The sequence below is a fragment of the Hylobates moloch genome, unplaced genomic scaffold, assembly GCF_009828535.3.
Source record: "Hylobates moloch isolate HMO894 unplaced genomic scaffold, HMol_V3 SCAFFOLD_1, whole genome shotgun sequence".
Classification (NCBI taxonomy): Eukaryota; Metazoa; Chordata; class Mammalia; order Primates; family Hylobatidae; genus Hylobates; species Hylobates moloch.
In genome coordinates this window covers 234,979,292-234,992,017 of record NW_026652276.1, presented here as the reverse complement: position 1 = coordinate 234,992,017, position 12,726 = coordinate 234,979,292, and the positions used below count along the sequence as shown (strand labels likewise).

General features: G+C 37.9%; 1 protein-coding gene across 5 annotated transcripts in view; it reads right to left on the bottom strand.

Annotated features, from left to right (window-relative positions):
- The window catches only part of DPP6 (dipeptidyl peptidase like 6), a 1,054,804-nt gene that overhangs the window by 341,304 nt on the left and 700,774 nt on the right, over window positions 1-12,726 (bottom strand). For all 5 annotated transcript variants that reach the window (XM_032753183.2, XM_032753184.2, XM_032762299.2 and 2 more), the window contains exon 5: window positions 5,872-5,946. In XM_032753183.2, coding sequence (XP_032609074.1) covers window positions 5,872-5,946 — 75 coding nt within the window. The remainder of the gene's footprint in view (window positions 1-5,871; window positions 5,947-12,726) is intronic.

Sequence of the window (12,726 nt, the reverse complement as noted above, 5' to 3'; positions counted from 1 at the left end):
ACACACACACGCACACACACACACGCGCACACACACGCACACACACACCCACGCACACACACACACACACGCACACACACACGCACAGCATCACCTTAACGAAGTTTGCATTTTGTTGAGAAAAGAACCATTGTTTGGGCTACATCTTTTCTATGCCTAAGTTTGTGCTTTTACATTTAGCTCCAAAACCTGAGTAAAAATATAAATAAAAATAAAAAACAAGAAAATAATTGTTAGTTTTGAGCCAGTTCTGTGTCAAAACAATACAACAACAACAACAACAAAACACCCTAAAAATCTATAATTTCAAAAACAGATGGAAACTAAGAACAGCCAGTGGCCTTCCACAACAGAAACAATCTCTGTCCTCTGAGGCTGCTGATCAGATTCACAACAGGAGGCAGCAGTCTACGAGGGACAGGAGCCCACATCAGCATTATCTTACGCTGCTTAGACAGGCTTCGCCTTTAAACAGTTTCCCAAGAACGTGGATGTATTATTTGATTTTCACAGTATTATGAAACTGCATGCATTGTGCTAAGAGCTATGTGAAAACACATTTCAAAAATCAGTGATGACCATTTTTGATAATCTCATGTAGTAAGAGTCACAGAGAAGTTGGCCTTATATCGGCTAACAGTAACATGTCAGGCAGGATGCTGACAAAACAATCTGGACCATTATTTATAAATTCGGTTGCAAAGGAAAGATGGTTGGGATTGAGACACAGGAATTCATCCAGGGATAAAAGGGCTTGGAGTGATGCTGATGGGTGCAGGATGCACTTCCAGGCAGTGCAGGGGCAGCTTCTGGTCTCGGTGGGTGGTGGACAGGCTGTTCGTTCATCGCCTTCTCAGAGGGAGAACCTGCTGAAGGTGAGATTCACCTCCTGCTGCCGCAGCAGCTACTGGGCTGATGCAGAAAGGGCAGCAGGCGCCGTAGAAATGGCACACACAGGCCCTGCTCTTTGGTTTGCCCTCTGAGGCCACTGCAGAGGGAGACAGAGAGCTCCCTGCAATTCTGATAGCAGCCCTGACACATGAGAATGTGCAAGGCCTTCGTCCAGCAGAAAACGCTTGGATCAACTGGTTCCCAGAGGTGGGCCCAGGAAAGGCTCTGTAGACAGTGCAGAAAGAACCAGTTCAAGAGCATGAGAATCAAGAAACACAATTCCCTTAGCCACTCCAGGACAAAGATTTCATCCCTTCTTGTAATGAAGAAGGGATGGCAGTAAACATCAGAACCATATTATAACAATAGCTATATTTCTTGCAACATAGAAACTCATATACTCAGAATTGGCCGGGTGTGGTGGCTCACCCCTGTAATCGCAGCATTTTGGGAGTGCATCAAATGTGGATCAAATGAGGTAAGGAGTTTGAGACCAGCCTGACCAACATGGTGAAACCCTGTCTATACCAAAAATACAAAAATTAGCTGGATGTGGTGGTGCACGCCTGTAATCCCAGCTACTCAGGAGGCTGAGGCAGGAGAATCGCCTGAACCTGGGAGGTGGAGGTTGCAGTGAACTGAGATTGTGCCACTGCACTCCAGCCTGGGGGACAGAGTGAGACTCTGTCTCAAAAAAAAATTAGCCATGCGTGGTGGTGGGTGCCTGTAATCCAAGCTACTGAGAAGGCTGAGGTGGGAGAATCTCTTGAACCTAGGAAGGGGAGGTTGCAGTGAGTTGAGATCAGGCCACCACACTCCAGCCTGGACAACAGAGTGAGACACCGCCAAAAAAAAAAAAAAAAAGGAAAAAAAAGAAACTCATATACTCAGAATTACCTGAATTGATTTGCAGCAGTTATAATTTAGTCCACAATATGGGTTCAATAATTTATAGCCCAATCCCTTATATTACGTTTATAAAGTCTCAAGTTATTTTTTAAAATTAAGATACAGATAAATGGGTAACTCGACCAGATGGGTGCATAGAAGTTTCTGGGATGTAGTTGGGGTTCACCTCACCAAGCGGGTTTGATCAGGATCATCCACATCAGGGTGTTCTTCAAGCTTTCTATGAATTATACATTTCACAGTCCCTTAGAGAACAAAACGGGCTCTATCAACTCACCACAATGGCAGGAAAAGAGTAGAAATTTATCAAATATGAAAACTGCTTCCAATTCCTGCCATGAAAAGCTCAGCAGCCAACTATCTTCTCTCAGGACTGAGCAGAACCCATCTCTAAGGATGGCATTTGGGCCCTGTCAACACCCAAGCCGTGAGCTTGGAAGCAGACCCTTCCCCAGGTGAGCTCTCAGATGCAACTGCAGCCTGGATGTCACCTTGACATCTTTATGTCATCTATAAAGATGTCATCTTTATAGAAAACCTGGAGTGCAAGGATCCTGCTAACTTGAGCCCAGATTTCTGACCAGCAGAAACTGGGATGATACGTGTTGTTTTGTCTTAAGCTGCTATGTTTGGGGATAATTTGCTATGCAGTGACAAGTAACTAAAACGGATTGGTTTATCTATTTCAGTTAAATGAACAGTTTATAAACAGATCAGTGTATCAACACATTTTACTGACTGAATGACTGTGTGATTGGGATTTCAGGGAAAAAATCTTGACATCTGACCAGATTTTGGACAGAATTTCATTTGGACCAGACTGATTTTCCACTGGCAATATCCAACTAAGAACAATCATCTCAACTAACTCCTTTAAATATTGCAATGAAATTCCTCACAAATCTTCAGTGACTCTTTCAGAAATGATTCTTTAAGGAAGAACATTTTCCTCTTAGTTCTTTGAAATTAATATTTTTAAATGATCTAAGATATTAATACTAGGCTACTTTTGAGGCCCTCAATAATACATAGGGTTGGCATAGTTAAGATGAGCTAATTTGTGTATGTTCAAGGATGCTAGCCAAGCTATACATTTCATAATATTAAAATAGTTTAGTAGGAAAAAGTATTAATATTTTTAAATGATCTTAGATAATGCATTTTACATTCTTTTTCCCTCTCCCCAAAGAGATTTGGAAATGTTTCATATTTGTCAAATATATCTTAATATAAAAAAGCATGGCTGCTCTAATTAGATACATTTGTTTTAAGGCAATTTTGCTTAATTAGTATAGTTAATACAGTTTTCAAATTAAAAATAAAAAATTGCTATTTCTCCAATGTCTAACTTAGTTTCAAGAGAATATTCAGAAACTGTACACTGAGAAATTTTATGAAATTTTATATATAAAATAAAATAAAACTCATTTAGCAAATGTTGTCTCTTTGGAGCAGGAATGATCTTTTGAGATAAAATAAGATGGTGTAAATAGGCACACATTGCAAATGATAATGCTGGTGCCACATAAATACAAACACACTGCTGTTTACTATTTTCCACATTCCAGACACACTACTTATAACCTATAGGTGTCTGAGGCTTGAGAAAATGGAAACCTGGGTTTGCTGTTTCTCGAATTTACTTGATAATTGATATTTGAAACACCTTTTTAAAGGCTACTTTTGAAGCTCTCAGAAAAACATACGGTTGGCATAGTTAAGATGACCTAACTTGTGTATGTTCAAAGATGCTAGCCAAGCTACACATTTAGTAATATTAGAAGAGTTTAGTAGGAAAAAGTATGCTAATTAGCATGATCTCACATTTCTAGAATAAACATGGAACGTTATTAGGATATTTCACAACTGAGGTATTTTCCTTTTATTACATATTTTGTGGATTTGATAGAATTTCAAGAACTTGGATCGTATCTTGGTATAGCGCTAAGGGGTTCAGAGAGAAGACACACTGCTTATAACCTATAGGTTATAATTTCCCTTATAATTTTTCCTCCAGAAGAGCAGAGAATCCTTGCTTGAATAGTCATGTATACAGTAACTGCTCGGTACTGAAAACTATTAAGAATTACTTATTTTATTCAAGTTAAAAGTATCTGTTTCTATAGACTTTTTCACATTTTCAATATTTTATCATTTTTATAGCTCTCTAAATACACTTCAAACTTTCTAGGTTTTCCTTCCGTTGAGAAGACAAACCGAAGAATCTCACTCCAAACACCAACAGATGCTTTCCAGTGAGAAAGGGTTATTTCAAGGTTCCTGTTTACAGCCAGTGCTCCACATGGTGAAGACTCATCTTTAGCAACATGGTCTTTATCAAAATGGTTTCTGGTTCAATGGGATCCCAGGGCACTCTTTCAAACAGAGCGTTGGGAAGCACAGAAAAGTGGTGGAGAATTGTTTCATGCACAGAACTACAGCACCACTGACGAGAGAATGCCTCTTCCAATCACACGGGTGTGGGAACCCCTCTGTCACATTCCGGAGAACAGATACCTCACTTTGTTTTGAGGCATCTGGGAGCGGAATGCTCATTACCTCCATCCCACTGTTGGGGTGCTCCGATGATTAAAGATTCTCTAGGAAGATAACCTGAAATCAATTTGTGTTTCTAGGCATTTCTCACTCAGGTGTTAGCTGTGCCTCCTGGGGCAACCCAGAACAATCCATGTAAGACTTTCAAATATCTGCTAACATTTTTCTTTTATACAGGTGTGGAGATTATATTTTTGGTGGTTTTCAAGGGTGATGAAGGAAGCTGAAATAGTCTATGATCTGTGAACATCGCACCCAGGTGCCTGAGGCTGAAAGAGGCAAGTGTAAGGCTGTGTCTAGGTAATGCAGAGTCCCAAGCCTTTCAGAATGTCAAGTTCACCAACTGATCCCAATCAAAGAGATAAAGATGCCCCATTGTTTCAAAGAATTTGGATGGAAAAAATGAAAACCTTTATAAAATGGATGTTTAAAAATGGAAAAATGGAAGACTGAAACAGAGTCCAAAAAATCTACAGTTGGAAGAATAAAGTTGAAATCTCCAGTAATCTAGTTGTCCAATCAACTTCTAAAAGAAAGTTTAAGAATTCAGAATTGAACTTGCATCTTCATACAAACCAATACCCCAGCTTTCCCAGCGGATATAAACCAAAAAGCTTGACTGTCTCACACCAGAAATGATTCTCTCAAACTCACCATGGAGCCATTCTGACCTGAATTAAAATGCAGGAGTCATTATAGCTCACAGAAGCACCAGGAAACTCTATTTCAAATGGTCTCAGAAATGCCAGGGAGGCAGTGGTAGACTCTATATTTTATTTGCCAGAGAGGAAAGTTCTTAAAACATACGTTTCTAAAGTTGCTTATCTCTTGTAAACTGAACATCTTCTCCACTTATACAAATAAACTTCACCTTCCAGCTTCTTTAAAATTAAAGAGCCATAATGAAATTTGAAATACCAGCATGTTAAATGAAAAAACAAGAAGAAGGAAGATCCTGGCTTAGGAAGTTTTAGACTGCTACTAAAACACAGTGAGATTTTACAGAAAATTCTGGTGAAATTTTATGGGAGGCTCATACATACAGGAAGTGCTAAAAATAGGCATTTAAATAATGGAAGTGATATAGCTTCAGCTCTTCACTAGAACACTATGAGGACCAGGAGATAATTAACATATTATTTCAGTTTAAGGAGAACCTGGCAGTTGCTTTTTGTTCTTAGGATAAAATCTATTATTTCATTGAGAAAACAGCCAGAAAAATAATTGCACAAAAGGGCAAGATTCGTATCTATGAAGAGACAAGTTCTCACCATCTTCCTAAGAAAAGTCTATGAAAGAGCCTCTAAAATATGTGACTTTTTTCCCCTGCCAAGCAGATATTTATACCTTTCCTCTCTCCTAGGTGGCAGTATGATATGCAAAAGAGACTTCCAGGATGTACAAAATATTTCTGGATTCAAAGATCACTAAGTATAGAAGAGTCAACGAAATACACTTATTGAGATATTAGAATAAAGAAACAATTCTTTTGTGGCAGAAAAGGATAATACTCACAGGTTCCACATTGTATGAAAAAAGTGCATACTCTCTATCTGGAGATATTTCATATCTGACGGCTCTTAATGATTCCTAAAAGAAAAAATAGATAAAGAATTTTAAAGCATTACATATAACAAGTCAGAATCTTATAATAAAATTGTATCTGCTGGTGCCATTTTCAAAATTAATTAGCTATAAATTGGCTATATCCTTTCTTTGTTAGCTGAATAATATTTAGCTAATTGATGTTTTTCACATTTTATTTGTATTTTTTTTCAAATTTCAACAAAACATACTTATTGGACTTACTGAGGCAAGCCAATATAAATAAGCATTAAAGGCTGGGTGCAGTGGCTCACGCCTGTAATCCCAGCACTTTGGGAGGCCGAGGTGGGTGGATCACCTGAGGTCAGGAGTTCAAGACCAGCCTGGCCAACATGGTGAAACCCCATCTCTACTAAAAAAAGAAAAAAATACAAAATTAGCCAGGTGTGGTGGTGCATGCCTGTAGTCCCAGATACTTGGGAGGCTGAGGCATGAGAATTGCTTGAACCTGGGAGGCAGAGGTTGCAGTTAGCCAAGATTGGGCCATTGCACTCTAGCCTGGGCAACAAGAATGAAATTCCATCTCAGAAAAAAAAAAAAAAAAGAGAGAGAAAGAAAAGAAAAAGAAAGAAATAAGCGTTAAAAAGCAAACTTTTCTACAAGACTCTCAACCTCTTGATATGTTTAGAAACCTTTTTCTCACGAATTCTAAGAAGCATGTAATAAGCAGAGTCGTTACTAGACTAGAATCACATTGTACACATTATTTTGCAACTTGCTCTTTTTCCAACATGGGCATCTCTACAAGTCAGTACATAGAAGACTAACTATGACTTTTTCCTTCAAATGTCTTCATAGTACAAACATCATCCCACATAAATGATACCATCAACTGTGCTGTTTTCTTTTAATTGCCCCTGCCCTCTGCACTGCAAGCACATTGCTCCACAGATAGCCACACCCACCCCCCAGAGCCCACATTGCTGACCTGGTGGACATCATTCTACGCATGCTCAGGCAACCACATGAAATCACAGAGATGACAGAGGTTAGAAATGACATCACATTGGCTGGGCGCGGTGGCTCACGCCTGTAATCCCAGCACTTTGGGAGGCTGAGGCAGGTGGATCACCTGAGGTCGGGAGTTCGAGACCAGCCTGACCAATATGGAGAAACTCCGTCTCCACTAAAAATACAAAATTAGTCGGGCATGGTGGTGCGTGCCTGTAATCCCAGCTACTCAGGAGGCTGAGGCAGGAGAATCGCTTGAACCTGGACGGCAGAGGTTGTGGCGGACCGAGATCACGCCATTGCACTCTAGCCTGGGCGACAAGAGTGAGACTCCATCTCCAAAAGAAAAAAAAAAAAAAGAAGTGACATCACATTATGCTCCTCTGCACCTTAGTTTTCTCATGCAACAGTACCTTAAGGAAATGACTCCAAGGACTTGGGTTCCTTTGATTGAGTAGTGATCTTTAAAGAGTTCATAATATCACATGGTGCACACCTTGGGATATACTTTAATTTACTCACTCAATTCTCAACAAAAAGAGACAATCCATTCCTGTTATTTATGGTAGTTTTGTTCTATAAAGTCATCGCGAACACTAGTTCATGTGCAACTAGTGGATACCATTGCTTCTACGAGAGACTCAACGTTCGTTAGGTTCCTTTGAACCTCTGGTCACAACATTTTAGTCAAATGACCAATAGATAACCTTGTTTTATGTGTCTTTCTTTTTAAGGACACCTTATCGAATATATATTGTTGATTCATAAACATTGGACTCACGGCCAACAACACAAGAGTTGTGCCTAAGCAAAGCTTATCTCAAAGACGCATTTTCTCCATAAGGTGTTCACAGCCTTCTTGCCCTTAGTGACACTATACAGTACTTCAGCACTATGCCTGGGACCCATTCTCAACAGTGAGATCACCAGCGTAAGGTACAAACATGCAAACAAATGGAGCACCAAATAGAACAACAGAAAAGGACAGTTGTTCACAGTATGAAAGTTGAAACGAGAAAGCAGAATAGTGCTTTGTTCAGCTGCAGCTGGGAATGCCAACATTGGACAACTCAAATCTTTTGCGACTATGCCTGAGAACAACGGCAAAAGTGCTGTGATTATCACCTCGGGGCTCACAGATACATTTCATCACATGGGTGAATTTGGAAATATAGAAGCTCTGAATAATGAGGATAGATTATAAGCATTTCTAGTGAGCTCTTACTATAAACAATGTTGTAATGAAGATCCCAATCTATGTCTTTGTTGATATATGTGTGGTTTTCATATTTTTGTATAGAATACATATCCACGGGTGAAGTGGACAATTTACAAGTTTTAAAATTAAATAGGTATTGCCAAATTGTTTTTCAAAAATGTTTTTGGAATGTGCACTCCCACTACAGAAGTATGAATGCATGTTTTCTTCCCTCCTCTGGAAGCATAAGGTGTTTTTTCTTCAATTTTGACCCTCCTGTAGATGTAAATATGCCTCATTGGTAGTTTAGTTTTTGTTTCCCTGCTTACGGATACATTTGATCCTTACTATGCACGTTTTAGATAATGTTGATTTTATCTTTGGAAAACTGTCTATCCATTTCCCCTTGAAAATATTCTCCATGCTTCCATTTTTCTCCTCCTATTCATTCTTAAACTCCTGCCTGTCATGCTCTTACCCCCACCACTCAACCACAATTGCTCTTCTCAAGGTTATCAGAGACTCACTTTGCTAAATGTCATAATTTCTCAGCTGTCATCTTACTTGGCACAGCTGACCAGTCTCTCTACTCCTCGAAGCCCTGACTGTACCTGGGTTCCTGGACACTCATCACCTGCTTTTCTCCTGCCCCCCTCACTGGTTCTTTTCATGCTATTTTGTGCTTCTCCTTGTTTTCTTGAGCTCTGAATGTTGGAGTGCTCAAGGATTGATACTTGGATCTCCTCACTTGTAGGTAGTGTTATCCAGTCTCATGTTTCTAAAAGCCATGCACAGTCTGGCTGAGGATTCCAACATTCATGTCTCCAGCCCAGACCACCTGAACCTGCACTGGACCTGACTTTGAACTTCAGGCTTGTCTGGCCAACTGCCTCCCTGACATCTCTGCTTGAGTGTCAAATGGACACCTCAAGTCAATGGGAATAAGATGAGCCCCTTCTACTCCACTCCCACCCCTCCAGCTCCTGTAACATTTTTCCTCTTCTCAGATAGTGGCATCCCCATTAGCTTGGTTGTTAGGTCAAACGCTTGGCTATCTTTTCTCTTTCCCTCTAGGTGGTCAAAAAATACCACTGGTTTATCTTCAAAACAGGTTTGGAACCATTTCTTCTCTTTCCCACCACCATTACCCTTGTCTAAGGTACGTGCATTCTTTCCTGAGGTATTGCAGTGGCCTTCTACCTGCTTTCCCAGGCAGCCAGGGCCGTCTCTCAAATATGCAAATCACATCGCTCCCCCTGGGAAACCCTCCCACAGCTTCCCATCTCACCTGTGGGAAAAGCCAAAGTCCTGACTGACCAGGCAGCCCTGCTGGACCTAGTTCCCTCTTAGCTCTCTGCATCCATCTCCCAGTATTCTCCCCTCAGTCCCATCCGCTTCACTCCAGCCACGCCAGTCTCTGTCCATCCTAAAGCAAGCCAGGCACATGCATATTTTTTAACCTATTTATCTTAAATATTGCCTGCTTTCTTCATTAGAGTGTAAACACCTTGAAAGGAAAATTGTTTTAATCTTTAATTTCTCTCAGCAATGTTTTGCAGTTTTCAGAATACAGATTTTGCCCATATTTTGTAAATTTATTCCCAAAGATGTACTATAATTGATGCTTTGTACATATAAAAGTACATGTATATTTTAAATATCCAATTGTTTATTGCTAATATGCAAAATTCATTTGGGTATCTTGACCTTATTTTCTGTAGCATTGATACATGTAATTATTTGTTCTGGCAGATATTTTCTGTATATTTCTTAGAATTTTCTACAAAATCATATTTCTTGTGTATATAGGTTTTTCCTTTCTTTTCTATCTAGACACTTTTTATTGCTTTTGGTTAGCTTATTGCACTCTAGAGAACTGCCAGTATAATGCTCAGTAGAAGTAGTGAGAGTGAACAGCCTTGCTTTTTTCCCTAATCTTAAGGAGAAAGCCTTCATTGTTCTCCATTGAGTATGATATTTATGGTATTTTTAATAGATATCTTCTATCAGGTTGAAGATATTCCTGTCTATTTCCAGTTTGCTCAGAGTTTTTATAATGAATGTATGTTTAATTTTGTCAAATGCTTTTTCTGCATTTATTGAGATGATTATGTTATTTTGCTTTTTTAGTTGTAGTCTGTCAATATGGTAAATTACATTGTTCGATTTCAAATGTTAAACCAACCTTGCATGCTGGGATAAGCTATTCGACTATGATGTATTACCCCTTTTTATATATTGTTGGACTCAATTTGCTAATACTTTGTTGAGGATTTTTCATCTGTGTTATGAGGGAATGTCATCTGTGGTTTTATTTTCTTTTAACTTCTTTGTTTGGTTTTCATTTGAGGGTAATACTGCCCTAAGAAATGGACTTTGGAAATATATCTTCCTCCTCTTCTATTTGTCTAATAACTTTGTGCAGAATTGGTACTATTTCTTACATAAATGTTGGGTAGAATTGATCAAGTGAATCAATTTGGGCCTTGAGTTTTAATATGTTGGGCTTTTAAACTATGAATTCAATTTATTACAGCAACATCCAGGTATTCAGGTTACTTATTTCTTAACTGGTGAACTGTAATACTTTGTGTCTTTCAAGGACTTTTGTTTTATTTATGTTGTCCAAATTATTAATATGTTTGCTTGGTGTCAGATTTTTTTTTCCATTATCTCTGCTCTTGATTGATTTTATTGATCTTTTCCAAAAACCAGCTGGTCATTTTTTCTAACATTTTTCTGTTTTCTATGTAGTTGATTTCTGCTCTTTTATTACTTTTCTTCTGTGTACTTGGGGTTTTAAATCTTTTTTTCTAGTTTTTTGAAGTGAAAGCTGAACTCTAATATGAACAGTTAAAGATATAAATTCCCGTTTAAGTATTGCTTAGTTGCATACCACAAATTTTGATATTATTGCTTTTATTTTCATTCACTTAAAATACATTCAGTTTCTTCTTTGGCTGATTTGTTAATTTGATTTAGAAATATGCTGTTCAATTTCCAATTATCAAGATATATTCCAGATATTTTTTCTGGTATTGATTTCTAGTTGGTTTCTGTTAAAGAACATACTTTGTATAATTTCCATCCTTTGAAATATATTGAGACTTGTTTAAAGGCCCAGAATATAATCTACTCTGGTGAATGTTTCATGTGCACTCAAAGGAATGAGCATTTTTCTATTGATGAGTGGTGTGATGTACAAATGTCAGTTCAGTTGACTTGGTTAATAGTGTTTTCAAGACTTCTGTATCCTTATTAAATTTTTTTTTTACATGGTCTATCGATTACTCAGAGAGGATTGTTGGGATCTACAACTTTAATTATGGATTTGTCTATTTCTTCTTTTGGTTCAACCAATTATTGCTTCAAATATTGTAGCTCAATGCTAGCTGCATACATCCTTAGGATTCTTAAGTCTTCTTAATAAACTTACTCCTTTATCGTTATGAAATATTTCTTCTTATTTCTGGTAATATTCCTTGTTGTCTATTTCACCTAATATTAACATAGCCATTCAAGATTTTCATTGACTAGGGTTTGGATGATATATCCCTTAAAATCCATTTCATTTTGTTTTTTTTTAAGACGGCGTCTCACTCTGTCACCCAGGCTGGAGTGCAGTGGCATGATCTCAGCTCACTGCAAACTCTGCATCCTGGGTTCAAGCGATTCTCCTGTCTCAGCCTCCCGAGCTGCTGGGATAACAGGCACCCACCATCATACCTGGCTAACTTTTATATTTTTAGCAGAGACAGGGTTTCACAATGTTGGCCAGGTTGGTCTCGAACTCTGACCTCAGGTAATCTGCCAGTCTCAGCCTCACAAAGTGATGGGATTACAGGCATGAGCCACCATGCCCAGGCTTAAAATTCATTTAATTGTAATCTATGTCTTTATATTAAAATTAGATAACATAGATAGCTTATAAATTGGATCTTTCCTTTTAAACAAAATTTAAAATCCTCCAGGAGTATTAAGGGGAGCTTGTAGGCATAAGATATAGGAAATCTGTCCTTTAAATTGTCAGTTATATTCCACCCTATGTTAGATCAGATTTCTTAATGCTACTGTTGTCCAAGAAAGTTCTAACATGTTCCAAAGGTTTTATGTGTTTATATTTTCACTTTCCATGTCAGTGTTTAGAGCAGGGCAAAGGTTCAGACAGAAGTCTTACATGAGATTACATTCAAAGGAGCTGGACATATTTTATTACATTTAAAAGACCCTTTGAGAAAAGGAAGGATATTTTAAAGAACTAGTTAACTAATTCTACAAAAATTTCCACCCAAAACCTAGCCATATGTTGAAAACATTTATCATTCCTGGCACACCTCCTTCTGTCACGTAGATGTAACTTTTCATCTGGTATAATTTTTCTTACTCCAAAGAACTTCCCTTAAGTTTCTCATAGTATAGGTTTATGGCTAATAAATACTGTCTGATTTTCTCTGAAAATATATATCTTCACATATATATATCTTTATATCTTATCTTTATATATCTATCTTTATATATATATATTTATATATATCTTTATATATATCTTAATATGTATCTTTATATATATATCTTTATATATATATCTTTATTTATATATATCTTTATATATATCT